Here is a 24,318-nt window from a genome sequence, read left to right as displayed (position 1 = left end):
AGTCTCTTGTTTTCAGGAACTTGGCACACTGGTAAAGCCTGAGGGAACTTCAACAGGCCAAAAGAACCTGAATTTATCTGTATGGTCTGTGTGTGCTTATGAGTGTAATCTGTAGATCTCCAGAGGAGACTCCACAACCTTTCTGTTTGTAGTTGCCAAGTCACTCTCCATGAAAAGTCATTGCAGTCCCAAGTTACTAGAAAAAGAAAATTTTGAAAAGGAAATATTGAACCCATCTATAAAGGTGGAAAGGAGGACCCTGGAAACTACTGCCCAGTCAGCCTCGCCTCTGTGCCTGGGAAGGTCATAGAACAGCCTTCAAGAAGTTGTGCTAAGGCACACAGAGGACAGGGAGGTTGTTTGGGACAAGCCCTGCCTGACCAGCTCTGTGGCCTTCTGTGATGGCATGACTCTGTCAGTGGACATGGGAAGAGCTACAGATGTCATTTATCTGGACTTCTGTAAAGCCTTTGACAGGCTTCCTCCTAACATCATTCTTTCTAAATTGGAGAGAGAAGGATTTGCTGGGTGGACTGTTAGATAGATTAGAAATTGGTTGAATGGTCACATCCAGAGGGTAGTGGTCAATAGCTCAGACTCAGGATGAACATCAGTGGCAAGTGGTGTCCCTCAGCGATCTGTTTTGGGACCAGTGTTACTTAATATCTCCATTAATGACATAGACAAAGAGATTGAGTGCACCCTCAGCAAGTTTGCAGATGACACCAAGCTGAGTGGTGTGGATGACAAACCAGAAGGGTTGGATACCCTTCAGGGGAATGAATAAGGTTGAGAAGTGTGCACATGGATTTCTCATGAGTTTTAACAAGACTGCATGCTGGTGCTACACTTGGGTTAGGGCAAGCCACAGTATCAGCACAGGCTGGGGATGGACAGAGCCAGAGCAGCCCTGCCCGGGACTGGGGGATTCTGAGAGGCTGAACATGAGCCAGCCATGGGCACTCCCAGCCCAGAGAGCCAAACGTGTCCTGGGCTGCATCCAGAGCAGCGTGGGCAGCAGGGCCAGGGAGGGGATTCTGCCCCTCTGCTCTGCTGAGAGCCCACCTGCAGGGCTGCATCAGCTCTGGGCTGCCAGCACAGGAAGGACATGGAGGAGGAGGGCCATGAAGATTAGAGGGATGGAGCATCTCTTCTATGAGGAAAGGCTGAGAAAATTGAGATTGTTCAGCCTAGAGAAGAGAAGGCTTTGGACTGACCTAATTATGGCCTTCCAGTACCTGAAGGGAGCCTACAAGAAGGCTGGAGAGGGACTTGTTACAAAAGCATGTGGTGACAGGACACGGTTACTCTAGTGGGTTACCCTGGCTGGATGCCAGGCACCCAGCAAAGTCACTCTGTTGTTTCCCTCTGCGATTGGACAGGAGAGAGAGAATATGATGAGGGGTTCATGGTTTAGATAAGGTGTGGGAGAGAGATCACTCATTAAATACTGTCATAGGCAAACCAAAGTTGAATTAGGGATATTCACTGAATTTATTACTAACAAAATCAAAATAGAATAATGAGAAGTAAAATAAATCTTAAAAATACCTTCTCCCCTACCCTTTCTTCCTTCTAAGTCTCTACTTCCTCCTGCAGCAGTAGTGAAGGGAGATGAGGAATGGGGGTTACAGTCAGTTCATCACTCATTGTTCCTGCTGCTGCTCAGGAAGAGGAGTCCTTCCCCTGCTCCAATGTGGGGTTCCTCTCATAGGTAACATTCCTCCAGGAACTTTTTCAATGTGAGTCCATCCCATGGGCAACAGTTCTTCACAAACTGCTGCAATGTGGGTCACTCTTCCACGGGCTGCAGTCCTTCAGGCACAGTTTGCTCGAGTGTGAGTCCCCTGGGTTGACAACCTTCTCTTGGGCATCTGTCTGCTCCAGTTTGCGTCTCCTCCATGGGCTGCAGGTGGATCTCTGCATCCCCGTGGTTCTCCATGGGCTGCATGGGAATCTCAGCTCCAGCACTTCCTGCCCCTTCCCCACCTTGATGTCTGCAGAGCTGTTCGCCTCACGTATTCTCACCCTGCTCTTCTCTGGCCACAATTACATCTATGCAATGACTTTTTTTTTTTTCTTAAATATGTTATCACAGAGGTGTTACCACCATTCCTGATTGACTCAGCCTTGGTGAGCAGCAGGTCCATCCTGGAGCCACCTGGCATTGGCTCTGCAGGACATGGGTGAAGCTTCTGTCAGCTCACAGAAGTCACCCTTGTAGCTCCCTCTGCTACCAAAACCTGGTCACACAAACCCAATATAGTTGTCCAGAGAAGCTGTGGGTGCCCCATCCTTGGAAGTGTTCAAGGCAAGTTTGGATGGAGCTCTGAGCAACCTGGTCTAGTGAGAGGTGTCTCTGCCCGTGAGGTCCCTTTCAACCCAGACTATTCTGTGATTTTGTGATGAAGCCTGGTTTTCTTATGAGGAGACTGGAAGTCATTCCTCTAAGTCAGAAAACAGAGGTACTGACAGCAAGTGGAGATTGTTCTGTACTTGCTGATTGAAAAAGTGGTCTCTGATTAGTTTTGCTAGAGGTACTGGCAAAAAGGTCATTTTAAAACACACTCAACCCTTAAGTTTGGGCTAGAGAGCTGTGCTTTTTTAAGGCCAACATTGCTGATACAGTGCGCTGGCATTTGTGTGCTGACAAAGAATTCATTATAAGTGATATGCTCGCAGTAACTTAGTATTTTACGGTGTCTGCTGGGTAATTGGCTCTGGTGGATAGGTGATGGAATTTTAATTCTTTAATTTCATTTAAAAAATACAGCTGTGTTTCTTTTGTGTTGTGCTTCTTTATAAGCTGTTAAATCATAGAAAAACATGTAGGTTTTAGATTTGCTAAGTATGGCTTTTAACTTTCTGCAGCTGTGTGGCCATCTAAGAAAAAAGGTGTACTACTCTTGCTAGTATTAAAATAGACAGTGGAGCTCACGACCTTCCACTTGGTAATATGTGTGTGGGTTTGGTTTGCTTGGGGCTTTTTGAGATTTGTGTTTATTGGATTTTTTTTATTGCAATGTAGTTTGAAGAACCTTGTTCATAGTAATGTTTTAGTGATTGGCCTGGTGTTGTATAAAATTCAGTATAAAAGATCCAATACCAAAACCCTTGAATACATTGTCCACTTCAAAATTTATGTACTGACATGCTTCTTATGTCATCATATGGTGGCCATCTAATAATGAGTACAAATTTCAGACCTTTTTTTCCTCCCAGTGGATAATGTCTAAAATGCAAAGTTATTGTATAAACCCTCCTTAAAGATGTGGAGTTAAATAACAAATTTCTTAAGAATAACAGACAGTACAGGCTGGATAGGCCAATATAAATTTTACATATGTGATTGAGCTTTATTGAAGCTTCATTTATTAATTTGTCATTAAATATTGTTGGGAAATGTATTTATTTGTCAGGCAGCGCTATTACTTCACAAAGCATGGTAAGATCTTGAAGGAACTATTAGCATTTTGCTGTCCCAGGATTTGGTGTCTTTGTGTGAGTCATTGCATACCAGATGGGATACTGAATGACCTTTGAGTCTTCAGAATGATTCATCAACAAGTACATCACCTGTCTTCCAGACTAAAAAATATGTTGTTATTCTTTCTTTTTTGTATTTAGAAAAGTTTTAGGCCATCTTTTTCAAAACCAAAGCCCTACTTGAAGGAAAACTTGAAATATTTGCTTCCTGTAGATTTAGTCTGGTCTCCTACATCCAGGGTTGAGGTATCCAGCTATTTTGAGTACTGTTACAGCACATATCCCCTTCACTTATTCCCCTCCATCACCTTGTAAGTGTTTTATCACTGTGGTGAGCCATCATAATGCTAAGTTTTGCTAAATATGTTGCTGAAAGATAAATTGATTTAAAATAATAGCTCCATGTCTTAGAACTTTAGAGCCAAATCAGTCTTAGCCACAGCTAAGACACAGCCACATTTTAATAATGAAAAGTATTATTTCAGTTTATAGTCTGTAATGTCAGAGGAATAGAAGGAGGACCATTGCAGCTTGCTTTTTTTGTATTGAAGTTTTGGGAATATTCTTCATTATTCTTGCATATGGAAATGAGGCTAACAATGAAGAGGAGAGACAGAGGCTACTGAGACATGGGTATGGAGAGAAAATGCAGTAGACGCAAGCTACCTTAATTAAATATGTTCTCAGTGTGATTAAGGGGAAATAATGAGGCAGGAGAGGAGACTGAAATAGGATAAAAAGACAAGGGAAATAACATAGGGAAGAAGGACCACTCAAAATCAAATTGTGTATTAAACCCAAAATCTTTAGTCTTTGTATATAAAATTTCATGATTAAGTAGCTATTAATCATCATGAACCTTGAAGCACTTTTAAGCACTTGGTGACATGAGGCTAATTCCTAGGAAAAAATCCCAACAACATAAATATTTTCCCCTGCATGACTAAAATTTCAAGAGTATCTTTTTCTTCTGGATTCTTAAAGCAACATCTTTTCAGATTACCTATTTGAATTTTCATGCATGTATGAGATGTAGTGTTCTAAATGAATGTTCTGAGCCAATTCTAAACTAGTTGAGCAAATGATGAGTACATGGAAAGCATTAATGTGGAAGCATATGAAATTGCTTAATGTAGAGAAGTGTGCACAACATAGTAATGTATTGTGGTTTTTTTTCCTGCAGATGCCCTCCTCGAACTTTTTTGCCAGCACTGTGCAAAATTTTTCTTGATGAAAGTGCTCCAGACAATGTACTGGAAGTAACAGCTCGTGCCATAACTTATTATCTGGATGTGTCGGCTGAATGCACCCGTAGGATTGTGGGAGTGGATGGAGCAATCAAAGCACTTTGTAATCGTTTAGTAGTTGTTGAACTTAACAACAGAACGAGCAGAGATTTGGCTGAGCAATGTGTGAAGGTAAGTATACTTAAGACCCTCATGTTTTTAAGAAGGAGTTGGATAATTTGCTGTTTCCAAAGAGCATCCTTATATTCCAATCCTATCTTTTTATTAAAATGCGATGCAAAAATATAGGCTATGACAAAAGTGTACATGCTGGCACTGCTTATCCTTACTGTCAGTCTGGTGCTCTTCACAGGTCAATTTTCTTTAAAAAATGTATAGAAAAGGAAATAAAAAATATTAGAAGAAATTTCTTGTTTGTCTTGTGTGACTAGAATGTTGGTGGAACGCCAAGGGCTGTTTTTATGCTACCAAAGAAATGAAGAATTCCTCCCGATACTGATAGATTACCTGGTGTAAAAAAATTGTCTACTAGCTCTTCAATAGCACTAGATACAGCTCCCCTACACCCTTGTGACGTTTTTAGAGAAATTTAGAAGACCCTTAACAATCTCTCATTTAAAGAGACTCAAATAACTCATGGCCATGTGGTAGCATATAGTTGGAGTTCTTGATTACCATGACATCAGAATTTATGCATGTATTTCCTATTTACTATTTCCAGTTGACTCAGAAGTGCATCACTGGGGTAACAGTACTCTTACAAGTTTGAAAATTCTCAGTTGTGTTTCTCCCAGGATGAGAGTTTATTATCTGTTTTCATGAACACCTATTATGACCTTGCCTTTGGGGAATGTATTGGCTCCCATATTTTTGAAGAAAGCTGTAACTACTAACTAGTAAAGTACTGGAGGCTTTGGCCCCTTCTGGGTGTTGAGGAAGAGAGGTTTGGTTTTTTCACCTATTGTTCCATTTTCTTAACCAGTTCTGTAGATGGATGTATGTATCTGACTATGGATATAAATAACTGACTTTTTGTGTGTACTTTATTCAAATTAAATTTCTTTTTTGGCATAGGTGTTAGAATTAATCTGTACCCGTGAGTCAGGAGCTGTGTTTGAAGCTGGAGGGTTGAACTGTGTTCTGACATTCATTCGTGACAGTGGACACCTTGTTCATAAAGATACTTTGCATTCAGCTATGGCTGTAGTATCCAGACTGTGTGGCAAAATGGAGCCTCAGGATTCTTCATTAGAGATCTGTGTGGAATCACTGTCTAGTTTATTAAAACATGAAGACCATCAGGTAATGTAATAGTTGGCTCAATGTGCTGTGAATTTAACTTTCAGTATGTTTAATAAAGGAATTATTAAAGCCTGTCTAACTGTATGTTTACATAGAACCTGTTATATTTGGGTATTATGACAGTTTCCTTTATAGTTGTGATGTTAAGAGAATAAATACACTGCTTAGTGTTTGACTCCAAGTACTGGTGTTTGAATATAGTCTTATTTAACCTCTGAAAATTGTATTGAAAAATAATCCTGTAACTTTTTTTGGTGCATTTTGAGGCAGTTTCTGAAGTAATTATTGTTCTATGACTGTACCTCAATCACTGTAAAATGGAGCATAAGTAAGAGGCAAAAATGAATTTGGTTTGTGTTTCTTTTACCAAACTAAGAGAAGTAATAAAAACATCCATAGTCAATGCTAAAGTATTACACTGGAAGCCAGCTTAAATGATACAAGTAAAATGCTGCTCCACTTCTTTTATTTCAGTTTTACTAACTTGAGGAAGTAGCCCTTGTAAAATCTAGAAAATGAATCCCAGAGGAATTATCTTTCTACTAGTAGACTCCTTTTGTGTATGTCATACTGTTGCTGTGGAATAACCATTTAGCCAAATTCTTGCTGGAGCCTGGCCAGGCTTTTTGTCCATACTCCAGTCTGAGTCCCCATTTCACTCTGACCTCTGTCCTCATTCCTTTCTCTACATGCACAGATCCAGCCTCCAGTTTGGTTTATTAAGCACAGCATATTTGGGAAACTAAATCTCTCTGGCTGTGAGATAATTTTTTCAAAATACATTTTTAGGTGTTAAAAATTTTCAGGGGGCTGTCATACACTAACCATTTCAGAATAAGCTATTATGTTTTTAGCCATTAAATAATTTTATTAATACACTAATCTTCTAAGGCAAGGTAACCTTGAAATTCAAACCGTTAAGTCTGTACTATTTTAACTGTTTCCCAGTTTATAAGGTGTTAGGGCTTAGTTAGGGCTTAGCCCCAGTTGCTGGGGCTGTTGGAGATGTGAATGAGAGTTCAAATTAATTCAATTGTTCAGCAGTTAAGCTTAAAGATAAGCATTCTTAAAATGGGACCCAGATGATAGAAAATATATCTATACTGGTATCCTTGAGAAATATGTTATTCATGAAACAAGAATTACAGTGGATATTGGATGTGTATTGTGGATTTGTCCAGTTGTGTCCCTTTTCAAGTTTGTTGCTCCCTACCTTGTCCTTTTACACTCTTGGGTTTGATCACTTTTTGTGCGGGCTGCCAGTTAGTAACACCACTTGATGGATGAGTTCAGGCCAAATTAATATGACCCCAAGGGCATCTTATCTGTAATTTTGGGTCTTTAGCCTTTGTGTTACACTTGCAGTTTGGGAGAAGAGATGTGAATACTTTCCAAGTACTCATTCGCTTTGTAAGTACATTCCAAGTACTCTTTTGCTGATGCCGCTAATGCAGTGTGTTAAACAAGTGATCTTTTTTGTGTATTTCTGACAGCTGTTAAGGTAAAGATCTATGGAGAATTTGCAGATTAAATTAAGATTGGCAGAATTGTTTATCTGTGTTGTCAAAGAATTGGAGCAAGATGCCAGAGGACGCGAACAGTGACCATTGCACATTAAAGAAAAAATTCCAGTGCAAAAGAGTATTGATAATGCAGAATGTTTGGCGTGTACAGACCATTCCAGAAGTCTGGAAATTTAATGGAGATTTAAGATTTTTGTCTTCATGAAGTCTGGCTAATATTCTAATCTTGTTCTGAGTGTTGATGAGTAACTGTCTTGAAGTCCTTGTTCTGTGGTAGCAGACAGTGTTTTGAAAATGGACTGCTGAGTTGACATTTTAGGGAGTAAGAACTGTAGCGATTCAGAGTTTAGTTAGAGAATAGGTATTGTGGGGGTTTTTCTTGATATCAGTCTGGTTTGCTACTGCCCATCTTTAAAGGCAAATGTGCCTGAAGCAACTTATCTCGATAGACCAGTGCAAACCTCCTGATGTGAAAGACTGAGATATTTCTAGTGAATAGATAGAGAGATGTTAAATGCAAAACCTTCCTTTATTTTCAGTATTGACATGAAAATGTGTTGAATCCTTTCCTGGGCAGTTGTCCAGCAGTATTTTTTTCTGGATTGTTAATAGGATCACCAGTAAGCCTTGTTTCCACGGTGTCACTGGGGTTTTTTGTGTGCAGTTGGTTGGTTGGATTTTTTTCCTCCCTTTAGTGACATACTTAAATTTGGAAGTTTGTATTTTATTATCACAAAAATGCTTGCATGTCGCTGTATCAGGTGCTTAGTAGATAATCTGCATTATCCAAGACTAAAATTTCCTTTTCCCAGTTTGTCCTATTTTTAGGCTTGGTCCAATTGAAAACTTTCTTATGCTTAAGAGAAATATGTGGACCTTTAAATATAACTTGAATGATCAAGCTCCATGGGAAAATAAAGTTCTTTTATGTGGTCTGTGTTCTTGTGGATATCCCCTTAGCACCTTCTCACCTTAAATAAAAGATACTTCATCAGTTTTTCTTGCACATCTTTCTTAGGTTTCAGATGGAGCTTTGAGATGCTTTGCTTCATTAGCTGACAGATTCACACGGCGTGGAGTTGACCCAGCCCCATTAGCTAAACATGGATTAACTGAGGAGTTGTTATCTCGCATGGCAGCTGCTGGTGGGACAGCCTCAGGACCATCTTCAGCTTGCAAACCTGGACGGAGTAGCACTGGAGCACCATCTACAGCTGCAGACTCTAAATTAAGTAATCAGGTGTCAACTATTGTAAGCCTGTTGTCAACCCTGTGTAGAGGCTCTCCAGTAGTAACACATGTAAGAAATCCTTTTATGTTATAGCTTTTTGTTTCCATGGGGCTTTTCCCTTTGTATACTTGAATATATGCAAGATTTATGTTGGTATTTTATAGATAGCTATACATATATTTATAAATCTTATTTTTTTATATATATATGTGCACACATATGTACATGTAAGATGCTTTTAAAGCGGGGGAAAAAGGAAACATTTCATATGGAAATGAAACCCAATTCTGATAGTATTTTCTAAAGCCCTGTATATTTTTTATTGTTCAGACTTTTAATTATTTCCAGGATCTCCTAAGATCTGAACTTCCAGATTCTATAGAAAGTGCGTTGCAGGGTGATGAGAGATGTGTGCTGGATACCATGCGGTTAGTAGATCTTCTTTTGGTGCTACTGTTTGAAGGCAGAAAAGCCCTGCCAAAATCTAGTGCTGGATCTACAGGCAGAATCCCAGGATTGCGAAGACTGGATAGTTCTGGGGAACGTTCTCATCGGCAACTGATAGATTGCATCCGCAGTAAGGATACTGATGCACTGATAGATGCAATTGACACAGGAGGTAAGCAAAAATACTCAAAGAAAATGAAGTGCTTGCTTTAGCTTTGATTTTTATAATCTGAGTTGTCATAACAAATGGTGAAGTAGTTAATTGAAAATCATTATGTACAAGTTGGCTTACTTTGTTAAATACTCAACAGTGTTGTTAGTAATCATACCTATGCCACCTTTTTTTTTTATTGCAATTAAGAGCATAAATGCTTTTCCAGAACTACTGAGGACACTTAATTTTTTAAGACCTTCTTTTTCTTTAAAGAATACTTTTGAACTTTACTTTATGGTTGTGGGAACTTTAACTATTTTATTTAATTTTATCTTTCAGCTTTTGAAGTAAATTTTATGGATGATGTAGGACAAACTCTTTTAAACTGGGCCTCAGCTTTTGGAACTCAGGAAATGGTAATTAGATTTATAGACCCTTAAGAAGTGGCATTATTTATGTAAAGGAAGATAAAGACTGTTTTCCTTTTTCTTATCTAACAGGTAGAATTCCTCTGTGAAAGGGGTGCTGATGTTAACAGAGGTCAGAGGTCATCCTCATTACATTATGCAGCATGTTTTGGAAGACCTCAGGTAGCAAAGGTATGATTTAAACTGACCCTTAAAAAGCTGCTGACTTTTCATCTTGTTCTATTCAAAATATCTTCAATGCAATATGCTGGACACATGCACTCTTAAATATTTTCCTGTTCTTTACGGTATTTATCAAAACACAGATTTTTCATTATACGGCAGTAGGGCAGTAATGAATAAAAGTAGTTTATATTGGCTCTACAGATATAAAAAACACAGAATACTTAAAAGCATAAGAACACTGTAGGAGTGATGTACAAAAAGCACATTTGCTACTTTGAAAGAAGAAATGCAATTTTTTTTTCATACATAAAAATATTTATTCTTAGACTCTCTTACGACATGGTGCAAATCCGGATTTGAGAGATGAAGATGGGAAAACTCCTCTGGACAAAGCTCGGGAAAGGGGGCATAGTGAAGTAGTAGCTATTCTTCAGTCTCCAGGTGAGTGCAATATTTAAGTCCATAACACTTGCTGTTGTAGAAATGCTGATATGTGTTAAGTTATGCAGTTATAAGAATTTTACTCTGTTAAGGTTATTAAAAAAAAAGAAATTGTGCCCTACCTTCCTTAACCCATAAAGTATGCATAAAAGCATTAGTATTTTAAGATGTTGTTAAATGAGGGGAATTACTAAAGAAATAACTGAGCGGGCATGAACAGTGCCAGCTGTTCTGCTCTTCAGCTATGGGGTCAGGCTAGGCTGGGATTTTGTTGTGGATTCAGAACTTGTCAGCCTTGGTAGCTTCTCTGGTATCCTTTCTGCATGGGAACTGCACTTTCCCTGTTTCTGAGAATGCTGGTGCCACAGTGATACTTGCTATTAAATACTTTTATTCAAGAAGTCATGCATGTGTAAATTTTATATTTTTAGGAATGCATGTTCAGGTACTTGGATGTTAGTAAACAAAACTTGGATGTTTAGAAGGGGATTTTGTTTGGTTTGTTGACTTTTGCAATTGAATGTGTTGGGGGAAAAAATTTTTGCAGGGGATTGGATGTGTCCTGTCAACAAAGGGGATGAGAAGAAAAAGAAAGATGCAAACAAGGATGAGGAAGAATGCAATGAACCCAAAGGAGATCCAGAAATGGCACCCATATACTTGAAAAGACTATTGCCTGTGTTTGCACAAACATTTCAACAAACTATGTTGCCTTCAATAAGGTAATATTATCATGAGGGACGATTTCTTAATACATGCTTAAAAAAGCCAATCTGAATGCTTAAGTGATGCTAGTGACAATTTTGTATTTGAGTAGAAGTGATTGTTTGGAAAGGGTTCCAAGAGTGATTTTTACTTAGCACTTTAAGCAGCATTTTTTCCTTCCTGGTGAAGTGATGTGTTGGAAAAAACCTGGTTAGTCATGGGAGAGCAGAGCATACTCTTGACTGTAGCAGCATGATGAAAGAATGCTATGTTCATACAGTGTGTTGTATAGACTGTGCATCAGGGTTTGGTTACAGTTGTTTGTAGCCGCTCTAATGAAAGCTGTAATTTAGTAGAGGAAAACTAATAAAATTATATCAAGATGCATTCATTAGAAAATCAGCAAGACTAGAAGAAGCTCTTTTAGAAGGTTTTAGGAGACTTATTGAACAGTGTATTAACTGGAGAAGATGCTGCTTCTAATTCTGTTGAATTGCAGAAATGTAGTCTAATTTGTTACTTAAAAGGGCATACTGTGCATGGCATAATGGTTGTGATAAGTTGCATGTGATCATAACCTCTTAGCCTTTTAAAGTAGAATATGACATTTATTCCAATCTCTTATTTATGTTCCCAGTGTTTACAGGTACTTTGGGTGAAAATGCAAGATAAAAGACCTCTAGTGGAGACAGACTCCTCATGAGCTGATGATAGAAAGCTTAAACTAGGTCATTGTAAATAAAAGAAATAAGAAACTATGTTAACAGTCTATGCATGATTAGTTGTTGTTGCAGATTGTGCAAAGAAGTAGTTGGCTCTCTACTTGAAAGTTATCCTAATGAATCAGACCTTTGCAAGTTGGTCAGAAAAATTCATCTATAACCCTACAAGAGTGATTTGCTTTCATAATAATTATGGTTCTTAGTGTGGGAAACTGCATGATCTAATAGTATGTTTGGAATTAAAGGGATCTTGAAACAGGAAATATATGACTAAAATGAAGGGCTGAATACCTCTAAGGGTGACAAAGTGTGTAGAAATGAATTTCCAGCAGTAAAAGTGGATAAAGACAGGACGTAGAATAGGTTTACCTAGTAAAGGGTTGAGAAGAAAAGTATGTCAGACTGATAGCGCTGTCGAATCAAAAAATACCAGAGGTGCATTATTCTTAAAGATAATCCAGAACTTAGTAAGAATAACTAATACAAGAACTGAAACAGATTAAATTTCTTGTGTTTTGAAAACATGCATAAATAGAGTACAAAAGAAGTCTTATCTTGAACCTTTCTGTTGCTTTGATTATTGCTTGCTTTATCACTGTAAGAACTTTTTTTCCTACGATCTTTTACAGGAAAGCAAGTCTTGCGCTCATTAGAAAAATGATACATTTTTGTTCTGAGGCGCTGCTGAAAGAGGTTTGTGACTCTGATGCTGGCCACAACCTGCCCACAATACTAGTTGAGATAACAGCTACAGTGCTTGATCAAGAGGTAGGAAGAATGAAAATGTTACTCTTTATGAAACTAGTATAAAAAAGGGAGTTATACTGATTGATTCCATATATTTGTTAATAACTAACCCTAAAACTTTTACAGTGTCTATCTGTGACCACATGTGCAATTCAGTGTGTAAAGTAACAAGATTTCCTTTGTTGTTTTCTTTTCATCCCAATGTATTACAGGATGATGATGATGGCCATTTGTTAGCCTTGCAAATCATAAGGGATTTAGTGGATAAAGGTGGTGATCTTTTTCTAGACCAACTGGCTAGACTTGGTGTGATTAGTAAAGTGTCAACTTTGGCAGGGCCATCATCTGATGATGAAAATGAAGAGGAGTCTAAACCTGAGAAGGTAAGTGTATGGAATTGATTTATTTGCTTTATTGGTTACTGTAAAACTGACGCTTCCAGTAAAGTGTTCATTGTTACAAAAATGGCCAGGGCAAGGGAGTTAGGATATTAAATTAATGCTTATTTTATACCACTTGTTTTAATGGCTTTCTTCTCTACCTTCGTCTTCTGTTAGCATATTATTATCTGCTGAGTTTTCCTATTCATACTTCCTTGTGGTCAAGTTATTTGGTGCTTGATTTTGCCTAGTGTTTGGAAAGTGACTGGTAAACAAAATGAGTCCTTCCTAAAGTATTTGTGTCAGAAGTGTATCTCTTTTGATGTCCATGCATTAAATAGTTGGAGATGTTTAAAATGTTGCTATTAAATATGTTAAATATATGAAAAAAAATAATTTTCTGATTAATGAAAGCTGTAAGTGTATATTGAAGTTATTTATCAGTTTCCAAGTCTTATTGCCACTCAGATGAACTGAATGGATAACAGACTTCTTCTGTTAACAATTCAATTAAATTTATAGTTAAATGTTAAGTGTGTAGTTAAACTTTTTTACTGTGGGGTTTGGGTTGTCTGGAGTTTCTTGGCGGGGTGCTGGTTTTGTATTTTAGTGGTTAGATATTAAAAGTCATGTGGTCCTAGATAACCAGTCATACGTGGCCCTGCCTGAACAGGGGTTTGGACTAGATGGCCTCCAGAGGTTTCTTCCAGCCTCAGTCATTTTGTGATTCTTCTCTCACAGTTCAAGTTTTGAAGAGAGGTAGATGTTGCAGTCAGTAGGCCATTGCTATTGTTGAGTAGATAAAGCTGTATGTGAAAGGAAACTTCTAAGAAGTATTTTATTCTATTAAAGAATACTTTTAAGGATATGTTTTACAGGCAGAAGTAGTATAGTTCCTGCACTTTTGGTTTGAATAATTCTTCTCTCCTAAAGAGAGAGAATCTCCTCCTTTTAAAAATGTCTGAGGTTTGTTTGTTTGTTTGTTTGTGGGGTTTTTTGTTTGTTTGGGATTTCTTCCCCTCTTTTTTAAATGGATTGGAGATTTTTTTGGTTCTGGTTATTGCTTAATACAATGTTATTACAGGAGGATGAACCACAGGAGGATGCTAAAGAACTTCAGCAGGGTAAACCGTACCACTGGAGAGACTGGTCAATCATTAGGGGAAGGGACTGCCTGTACATCTGGAGTGATGCTGCAGCCCTGGAGCTATCTAATGGTAGTAATGGATGGTTCAGATTTATCTTGGATGGAAAGCTGGCTACAATGTATTCCAGTGGGAGCCCTGAAGGAGGATCCGATAGCTCAGGTAGACTTTTTGCAATTCAAGTCCAGGTTAAATTTTGAGACCGTTACATTTGTTTATATAATTTGATATGAGCTATTTTGTTTTGCAGGAATTGGCTTACTAAATAGTAAAGGATGTAAACAGGTGGAAGGTGGTCAGTTAATTGTGATGCATTTTATCAGATAGCATGTGGCCATAACTTGACTTTCTTGGTGAATTGTGTTAAGTAAACATCTTGCCAGCAAAAGCGTATTAACGTTTTGTTTTGATTCTTTTCCATGCATACTTAATTTTTTCACCCCAGTCATTAAAAGCACTTTGTAGTGGCCATCCCAGGAAAAGCAGGTTGAAATGGTGATTGGTTGTTTGCTTCTAGCTAGCAGAATGAATTTGCATGTGTTTGAAGACAAAGTAATGGAAAGTTTCTCATCGAGATTGGGAAACAAATTACAGTGTCTTGATTGTTTGTTGGAGAGAGGATAAGGGAACAGACCTTACGCAGTGACAATGCACAGCTGGTTCTGATTTTCTGTACAGAATACACAACTTGTTCTGGATGCAGAAACAGCCCTCCTTTTATTGTCTCATCCTTTTTTTTTTGCAGCAGTTCATGCATTTATGAACCTGCAGGCATAAAATGCTTTGCAATATTATGATGTTTTCAATGAGCCGTTGAGTGAAATAACAGAACATATTATGATTCAGGATGGAAATGAAGTGCTAATGACTTCATGCATCAAGTTTGGGGCGAGAACACAAAATGCTATATAATGTTTCTGATCATAATGCAGCTGAAAACCACTTATAAATTTATGGGTTTTTTGGTGAGAAATTGTGTCTTTGCATTCTATTTAATAAGGTTAATGCCTTTAAAGGTAAATAAGTCCTGTGTTGAGATACTTGTTTATCGTACAATACAGTTTTAAGAAGATTCATGAAGATAATTTCTTAAATTCTCATAGAATTCTTAAATTCTCATTTGGCATTCCCTGGATGCCATAATTTTTGGTTTTTGCTTCCGAATGGTCAAGGCAAAGGCATGAGACTATTTCTGTATAAGATGTGTGGAATGGTGACAGCTCAGATGAATTTGGAGTGAAGAGAGCTTAGAGGAAGTCAGATTGAGCATTTAAGATGTTACTTCAAATTAGTCTTTCAAAAAAGATTGCATAAATCCAAAGTTTTTAAATAAGATACCTAGTCTGAATATCATGAGGGAAAGGAGCTAAATGTGGGATTAAATGAGGCTTCTTGAAATATGTACTCAGACATCTACTAAGATTGCTTATGTTGCAGTGTAATTTGCCTGAACTTTTAACCATGAGCTCTAAGCATGTGCAGCAGCCTTTTTTACTTAAAAAATTAATATTTGTTAACTGACTACAGTGCAGCATAGGCTAGAATGGTATCTTTTAAGTCCTGAACTGTACTATATGTTCTGCTGTCCTAAATCATTACTGATCAATCTCGTGGTATACTTTTTAGTAACTTCACAACTGGCAAGAATATAGAGGGTTGAGTATTGAAATCTGTTAGTGTGTATTGCATGATGAAGGTTGGGGTGGATGGTCAAATATATATACTGTGAACATTTTGGAAGGTCTGTACTCACCCCTCTCCACATTAACTCTATACTTGTTTTGCTTGAATTTTTAGAAAAAAAATTCAATGCAAAAATTGAAATTTAATGGTAATTCTGAAGCTTTAAGTAAGTCTCAAAATTTTGTCCAAGGGAACCTGAAATTATTCCCAAACATGTAGAAATATAGTACTTTCAGTGCAATGCGCTATATAATAAATTTATTAAATTGTAATTATGGAAATCTGAAAACATTTAATTGACAGAATTTTCATCTTACATATCAAATCTCAATTATTTTTATAAACCTTCTCTGTATATGCTATGAAAATGAGGCACAACATTCTTTACTGCTTAAAGTGCATATTTATTTTTTGCATTATTTTGTATTATAAAAAAGGGCATATTTAAAAAGCCTAGAGCTTGCCATTGCAGCAAAAGGCAAACAGCAATAATCTTTAATGAGGTGTTTCCATTTTTGCTTTAAATGGAATTTCTGAAAAGTTATGTACTCAGCATTTTAATGATTAAAATACAGAACTATAATAAAACAGGTTTTTAAAATAATTTAAAAAATTTCTTATTTCTGAAAACTCACTTTTGAGAATAGTTCATGCTCACCATTCTGAGACCCATTTTTCAAAGACTAAAAATTTATACTGAATTTCTTTGATCTTCCTATTATAATTGTAATGATGAGTTAATGCATCCGAATTGCATCTCTCAGAAAGAGTTGCATTGTTGCATTGCAGCTTTGATGAGATCGTAAAATAAATCACTGTTGAAGTACAGAAATAGACTATGCTGAAATTTTGGACACTTTAAGACCCTTAATTTCAAAGCTAATTTTGCATTGAATGTACTCAGTTGTTTTGCTCTTGAAAAAAAAATTCTACATAATGATGGAAGCAGTTGTTGGAAAAAAACAAATTTGTTTCTTTTTAAATAGAAAGTAGGAGTGAGTTCCTTGAGAAGTTGCAGAGGGCTCGAAGCCAAGTAAAACCATCTACCACAAGCCAGCCAATTTTATCAACACCAGGGCCAACTAAACTTACTGTAGGAAATTGGTCACTGACCTGTTTAAAAGAAGGAGAAATTGCTATTCACAATTCTGATGGTCAGCAAGCTACAATACTGAAAGAAGACCTGCCAGGCTTTGTGTTTGAATCCAACAGAGGAACAAAGCATTCGTTTACAGCTGAGACTTCCTTGGGTAAGTATGTAGGTATGTGTTATGTGCAGGTAGGAATAAGCATATAAGAGAGAGTTTTATTTGTTGCTTTTCATAGCTATGAGAAAATGCAACTTTTCTAAAATATATGTTGCAGGGTCAGAATTTGTGACTGGCTGGACAGGTAAAAGAGGAAGAAAACTGAAATCTAAACTGGAGAAGACAAAGCAAAAGGTTGGTGAGCATCTGTAAATTTTATATTTAGAATGTAATTGAGTTTTTTTAATATTATAACATTCTTAGGGAGGTGTAGTTTCCTCTTAGAATATAAAAATCTCTGATTACAACTAGATAGAATTCTATGTGAGGCTTGAAGGGGAAAACATCAAGCAGAACAAAGCACTTCTTTGGGTGATTTTATCCAAAAGTCTTGGTAAATTCTGTGCTCCTTTAGAGGAAAATGTTTGGGATTTTTTAAAAATGTAACAAAATCCAGTCTTCCTGACTTGCATTTGTATAATCCTTTAGGTCTTGTGGTTTGTTTTTTTTTATCTTTATGCTAAAAGAAAAGATGTTGAAATCGGTACTACAGTTGTGTCAGAGGCATATAATACTTCTGTTCATCTAGGTAGTAATTTTAGACTAGATATTGTGACAGGGTGCTGGAAGTGAACAGTCTGCATTGTTAAGAGTTATGGTAGTGAAGCAAAATGAGTAAATACCCTCATTTTAGCTTTCTTTAAAATTCTTCTTTTTCCTCGAAGGGGAAAAAGGAGGAACTAAGAAATCAAGTATTAAGTTCTTTACAAAAAAACAACAAAATCACAGTACCTTTTGTGATCCACTTATGCCAAGGACTCAGGCTGATCCTCAGTCTTTATCTGTCTTGCAGTTTCTGACAGTGCAGCCAATATATTCTGTACCTTATATCTGCAGCATTTTAGGACATATATTTTAGGAAATGTGGCACTAAATTGAAAGTTGAAATACTGTGTGTGAATGATAATATATGGATGATAAAAGATGATAAAAGAAAGACAGTGCTCTCTTATACCTGAGATTGCACTGTGTAGTTCTGAAGCTTGTGTAATGTATTATTTTAGCACATAGAATGATAATGAAAAGGCAAGATTTTTGGGGAAATTCCTTAAAAAAGAAAGCTGTTGTTTAATCAGAATTTACCTAATCTGTATCTTGTGTGAACCATACTTTGTAGAAAGAGTAATTCTTACTAAAAGAGGTTGTGTAGGACTTAGTGTGAATTGGTTTAAGGAATGTTGATAGAGCATTCAGAAACTGTATTAAACCTGCTTAATTGTACATTTAAAAATGTTACCTGATCCATGATACCGTTCTAAAAGAGATTGACAGATTGAGAATCATACCTTTTCCTACTACCCTTTATGCTGTAACCTAATACATGATGGTAAATTTCATTTCTGTCAATAAGATTTTGTGTATTTCCATTTATTTCTCCTGTACCTTTTTCCTTTCACAACCTTTGCCATTTCGTGATGCACATGGGTTTTTATTCTTCCCTATTTGTCTGCCTGTTGTGGACTTAACGCAACCTTGGACATTTTTTTTAAGTATCTGGGAGTATAGTTACAGTCTCATTACAGTAAGGTATGACTTGTGATTATCAAAATCCATTTGTAGGTACGCACTATGGCAAGAGATTTGTATGATGATCATTTTAAAGCTGTTGAAAGTATGCCTCGAGGAGTAGTTGTAACACTGAGGAACATAGCAACACAATTAGAGTCTGCATGGGAACTTCATGCAAACAGGCAGGTAAGTGTATCTCCTTTATTTTTAATGGGTGACATCAGTGCAAATCAGATAATGTTCAGACTAGTCTGTCATGATGTGAAGCAGAGTCATGAAGCAGAGATAGCTCGTCTGTGATGTGGGGAGTTTTAATGCATTTATTACCTAGTTAGGTACTTTGCTAGGACATGATTTTTCAGCTGAAGCAAGTGGACAGATTACTTTGTTTCATGATAATGATCTTTTTGTCTTTCAGTGCATTGAAGGAGAAAATACATGGAGAGATTTAATGAAGACTGCTCTGGAAAACTTAATTGTACTGTTGAAGGATGAGAATACTATTTCTCCATATGAAATGTGCAGTAGTGGCTTAGTTCAGTCACTCCTGACAGTTTTAAACAATGTGAGTTTATAGACAGAGGTGTTTAAAGAAAAGCTTCCTAACAAAATGAAGTTGAGACATGTGCCATAATGTAAAAGATCTGTTATAAATCTTTTTCCTGTCTTCCTGAAAATTTGGCAGACTTGCTCCAGTTACTGGTCTGCCTATTGAAATAAGCTATCACAATAGATGACTAGTTTGAATGAAAATAAATCAACTTTGTTCAGGTTGAATGGCTGATGATTAGCTTTTCACATATAGACATTAAATTGGGATTTCAGTGACACTACATAGGTGTCTTTGCCTGTCTGTAACTTGGTTTTTTTTCCTCCTAGAATGTTGATTTGGATGTGAAACAAGACTGTAGTCAACTGGTAGAGAGGATAAACGTTTTCAAAACAGCATTCAGTGAAAATGAGGATGATGAAAGGTAAAAATAATTCCAAACCAGAAAAATCCTCTTTGAAATTTTGGAACAGTAATGTTTAAAATAATTTAAAGAAAAAGTACCTGTTCTTTACATTTCAATGGACTAGAAAGTTGATCTGAAAAGACAGCATCTACTATTGAGGTAGCAGTTGAAAGTTTTTGTCTCTAACCTATAGAACATCTATTGACAAAATAAAGGTGTCTTGTTCATCACTGTGCAGATTAGTATCTTTCTTACTGTGCTGTAACCATGTGAGTAGAACAGATACCATCAGTAGAAATAGCATGCTGAGATAGTTTCCTCAGCTGGATCCTGTTTTCTGAGATACTGTAGAATTTTTTTCTTTGTTTTGTTTTGTGGTAACATAATACCTGTTCTCTTCCACAGTCGTCCGGCAGTTGCATTAATTCGGAAATTGATAGCAGTGTTAGAATCTATTGAACGTCTGCCTCTCCACTTGTATGATACACCAGGATCTACGTATAATCTTCAGGTAAATGCACAGTGATAACAGCATGTCACACTGAGAGGTGCTCAACTGAAGGTTTTATGTTGCACATCTTGTCTCCAAGAGTCACATTCTTGTAGATGTGGGTAGAATTAGGTAAAGAACAAGCAAATTTTGGCGTCTGTTTCCTCTAATGCTAAAATGCATGGCTGTTCCTCTACTGTCACTTAAACACTATGAGGTAAAAGTAAATTTTGATTGAAGAGATCATGTGTTCTTTCTTTTGTCTTCAGGTATTGTCTTTATATAGGAACATGCCCCCTAGTTAAAGGGCATGGTACTGTGATTACGAGACAATTATTAGTAAGAATAGGGGATAGGCTTTAAAGGGTCCTGTCTACAGCTCTGTGTTCTATTGGTAATGCAAGATGCCTCCAGGCTCAGCAGCTAGTTATACAGGAAACTTGGCAGCTTGACTAAAAATATTACTTGTTTTTTCCCAGTTTCCCAGTTTGTGTGGAGTCTTAATTTTTTTTATTTGAAAGCACAGTTCAGGGTTTTGCAACATGGGTAGGGAAGTATAAATATTTCTGTTTTCATGTTAAATGTCCAGGAAATAGTTGCAAAAAGTTGCAAAACCACTGTTGCTGTTCAATATTTTGAAAATAGTTTGCAGTTTCTAGTCAACAAATAAAAGCATGAAGACATAGGAAAAGTGAGAAAATGTTAGCTGAGTGTGAAATTGACTTGCACATTGTCATAGTAAAGAATTGTTTGGTTAACTGAAAAAAGGTAGTACTAGGACATTACTTTTCAAAGCATTTCATTGAAATATTAGAGCAACAAAGATACTTGATAGGCCACTAAAATGGTTGTATTGAAATACACTGTTTTTATTAAAATCCCAGAACCTAAACAGGAAAGCCTATATTAATGTTTAGCTGTTCTTTCAGATACTGACAAGACGCTTGAGGTTTCGTTTGGAACGTGCCTCGGGGGAGACGTCTTTAATAGATCGAACCGGTAGAATGCTCAAGATGGAGCCATTGGCAACTGTTGAATCTCTAGAACAGTATCTCCTGAAAATGGTGAGCTGCATTCCACACACAGAGTTCACAGGGAATACTTAGCTTCTGCTTCTTTAATATTTGATTTTTTTTTCTTTCATGTGTAGGTAGCAAAGCAGTGGTACGACTTTGATAGGGCTTCATTTGTTTTTGTACGAAAACTACGAGAAGGTCAGACATTTGTGTTCAGGCACCAACATGATTTTGATGAAAATGGAATTATTTACTGGATTGGAACAAATGCAAAGTGAGTTTTTCAAAGCTAGATATTTTAAGGTCAGGCATAATAAACTATAGTCTATGAGGCAGGATGGGGACTGAGAATTCATAGTGAAATGAAATCTGTTATTTTCTTAGAAGTGGGAGATATCTTTTAATCAATAGAATTACATTTCTCTTGATCTGTTTAAATAATAGAAAAATATGAATCACTTGTGTTCAGAATTTGTTTGTATGCTTCCCTAAAAAGATGGGGTGGGGAAGTATGGGTCTATGTTTTTGCTTGCCATGGTTCTGTTTGATTTTGTTGGTTTGGGTTTGTTTTTGTTTCTTTGCCACAGTGTTTTAAAAAACACAAACAAAGTGATGTTTGGAACATATCTAAAGTGATCTAATTATCTAAAATTATATTAATAATTTTGACGTAATAAACTGATCTGTTACATGCAATTTACAGTAAATGTCAAATATTGCTCAAACTAGTTTTTTGGGTTTTTTTAAATTTACATAATAATTGAACAGTGTATTTCTCTTTTTAAATACAGAACTGCATATGAGTGGGTAAATCCAGCAGCCTATGGATTGGTAGTGGTTACATCCTCAGAAGGAAGAAATCTGCCTTATGGTCGTTTAGAAGACATCCTGAGCCGTGACAGTTCAGCTCTCAATTGTCACACAAATGATGATAAGAATGCTTGGTTTGCCATAGACCTTGGCCTTTGGGTTATACCATCAGCCTACACATTGCGCCACGCTCGAGGTTACGGACGATCTGCTCTCAGAAATTGGGTTTTCCAGGTATCTAAGGATGGACAGAACTGGACTACTTTGTATACTCATGTTGATGACTGTAGTCTCAATGAACCAGGGTATGTCAGTGTATTTTATCACTTTTCATAAAACTGAGTGCAGTTAAAAACATACTTGGCTGTAGACTAATTTAGTGTGTACTGTGTTTGTAATAATGTATCTATCTAAAGAAGTGTTAAGTGATACAAATTATCAAGGATGGGCTGGAGAGTAAGTGATTCACAGGTGTTCTGTGTGGTTTGCATAATGGTATTTGTGCTTTTCCATCACTGTGAATTTTGAATTTTGTGTTTTATCAAAATCATAACACCAACACTCATCCGAAATTTGCCCTGGTGTTAATAGGTTTATATATCTTGTAGTATGCATACGTGATCGTTGTTAGGTTTTTGTTTGCTTTGATATTAAAGTTTTTTGGTTTTGCTTTATTCTTGTTACCTACCAACACCCCTTTCTAATAAACTTAAAGGTCTACAGCAACATGGCCTTTAGACCCTCCAAAAGATGAGAAACAAGGTTGGAGACATGTTAGAATAAAACAGATGGGAAAGAATGCCAGTGGGCAAACACACTACCTCTCCCTGTCTGGATTTGAACTTTATGGCACTGTGAATGGAGTATGTGAAGATCAGCTGGGTAAGAAAAAGAACATGTATATCCTACTTGCTCTTTTAAAATGCTAATGAGCATACCATATAAAAACCAGTGTGAAAAAGGAGGTTAACTTTTGCAATTGACCTTGCTTAGAAATAAGCTCAGAATTATTCCCCATTCAATACTTTCAAGTATTTTCAATTTACATTTCTTGTAGGAAAAGCTGCTAAAGAAGCTGAAGCAAATCTGAGAAGGCAGCGACGTCTGGTCCGTTCTCAGGTGTTAAAATACATGGTTCCAGGAGCTCGTGTAATCAGAGGAATTGATTGGAAATGGAGAGATCAGGATGGAAGCCCACAGGGTGAAGGCACTGTTACAGGAGAACTGCATAATGGTGAGCACGAATTTATGTTGTTGAATCATGTCTGTTGCATGATTACATCATGCAGAATGGGTAGCATTAAAGTACTTCCTTTGTAAGGCCTTGATTAAGTTGATAAAAGTTCACATACTTTGGAGGGAAGAAGCTTAAAATACTACAGCTGTTGGGGTCCATTTGTGAAATTCCATTTGAGTGCATGAAAAAAATTCTTGTTGTATATGAAACTTTTATATAGTTTTGGTTAATTAAAATATTAAACTGTTATTCAAATATGAAACTGTTATTTAGACATCTGTTACAAACTATATGAAGGTAAGTGATGCAAAGTGATAAGTTAAGCTTTGGGCCTGCAAAATCTGTAATTACCTTCCTCATTTCTTCTAGCTGAGCATTTGCCATATTTTTCTTGACTTTTGTTATATCCTGTACCTTTCCTACCTCGCAAGCTTCTTTGGGATCAAGTTTTTGTTTTTGAGTTAAAGCATGAAAATTTATTAACTTAGGGTGTAAAATAAAAACCTGCACTAGGCAGGGAAGTTAGTACTCAGAAAGTTAAGTTATTAAAGAGGCTCCAGGAGAGGTGGTCATCTTGTCAGCTGAACATGCTTTCCACAGTTTCCCTTCACTTCCCCCTATTTTGAGGTATATAAGGCTTGCCTTGTTTCTGAAGCACCTTCAGCTACTTTTAGGTTCATTTTTAGCTAGACTTGAGAGTTTCTTCTAGTTAATTGAGTTGTCTGCTCTCAAACATGGAGAAATCTCCAAAGTACAATTCCTTAAAATGATTTGAAACTGAACTTTATTTAACCTGTTCAGTACAGCTTGTGGGAAAGTCTTCCATCATCCATATATTTTTCTTATCAGATGTAACAGTATCCATAGCTACATTATAACTTTGAAGACTTTAGGAATTATTGGTGAGGAGTATTCTACCAAAGCAGTGATTTTGTTCCTGTGTTCCAGTAAAACTTCCCCATTTAGCCATAGGTAAAATTGAGGTTCATTTATCAAATGGTGATGCCAACTCATCTCATTCCTGTCACAGCTTTTTTTTTTCATATAGAATTTTGACAGTAGGATCTAATTTACCTTTTTGGATGTTGTTCACAATTGTAGACAAACATTTTACGCCTGTAATGATGGAGCAATATGACTTTGAGTACATAATATGTACTTAAAACTTGTTCAGATTTAAAACTGCT

At 36.8% G+C, this 24,318-nt stretch overlaps 1 protein-coding gene across 10 annotated transcripts in view; it reads left to right on the top strand.

Annotated features, from left to right (window-relative positions):
- HECTD1 (HECT domain E3 ubiquitin protein ligase 1) overlaps positions 1-24,318 on the top strand; it is a 60,694-nt gene that overhangs the window by 12,940 nt on the left and 23,436 nt on the right. For 4 of the 10 annotated variants that reach the window (XM_041484128.1, XM_041484131.1, XM_041484129.1 and 1 more), the window contains exons 3-25: positions 4,670-4,904; positions 5,808-6,035; positions 8,577-8,858; positions 9,120-9,408; positions 9,730-9,806; positions 9,891-9,989; positions 10,310-10,424; positions 10,972-11,146; positions 12,481-12,619; positions 12,811-12,981; positions 14,063-14,285; positions 14,374-14,418; positions 16,793-17,068; positions 17,172-17,248; positions 18,674-18,808; positions 19,041-19,187; positions 19,502-19,596; positions 19,984-20,089; positions 20,998-21,132; positions 21,219-21,358; positions 21,876-22,199; positions 22,610-22,776; positions 22,952-23,128. In XM_041484128.1, the coding sequence (XP_041340062.1) occupies positions 4,670-4,904; positions 5,808-6,035; positions 8,577-8,858; positions 9,120-9,408; positions 9,730-9,806; positions 9,891-9,989; positions 10,310-10,424; positions 10,972-11,146; positions 12,481-12,619; positions 12,811-12,981; positions 14,063-14,285; positions 14,374-14,418; positions 16,793-17,068; positions 17,172-17,248; positions 18,674-18,808; positions 19,041-19,187; positions 19,502-19,596; positions 19,984-20,089; positions 20,998-21,132; positions 21,219-21,358; positions 21,876-22,199; positions 22,610-22,776; positions 22,952-23,128 (3,857 nt within the window). The remainder of the gene's footprint in view (positions 1-4,669; positions 4,905-5,807; positions 6,036-8,576; positions 8,859-9,119; positions 9,409-9,729; positions 9,807-9,890; positions 9,990-10,309; positions 10,425-10,971; positions 11,147-12,480; positions 12,620-12,810; positions 12,982-14,062; positions 14,286-14,373; positions 14,419-16,792; positions 17,069-17,171; positions 17,249-18,673; positions 18,809-19,040; positions 19,188-19,501; positions 19,597-19,983; positions 20,090-20,997; positions 21,133-21,218; positions 21,359-21,875; positions 22,200-22,609; positions 22,777-22,951; positions 23,129-24,318) is intronic. The other 6 variants (XM_041484132.1, XM_041484127.1, XM_041484130.1 and 3 more) reach the window with 4 other exon arrangements.

This window comes from Pyrgilauda ruficollis, unplaced genomic scaffold (genome assembly GCF_017590135.1).
Source record: "Pyrgilauda ruficollis isolate IOZ18807 unplaced genomic scaffold, ASM1759013v1 scaffold63, whole genome shotgun sequence".
NCBI lineage: Eukaryota > Metazoa > Chordata > Aves > Passeriformes > Passeridae > Pyrgilauda > Pyrgilauda ruficollis.
This window is presented reverse-complemented; position numbering and strand designations above follow the sequence as displayed.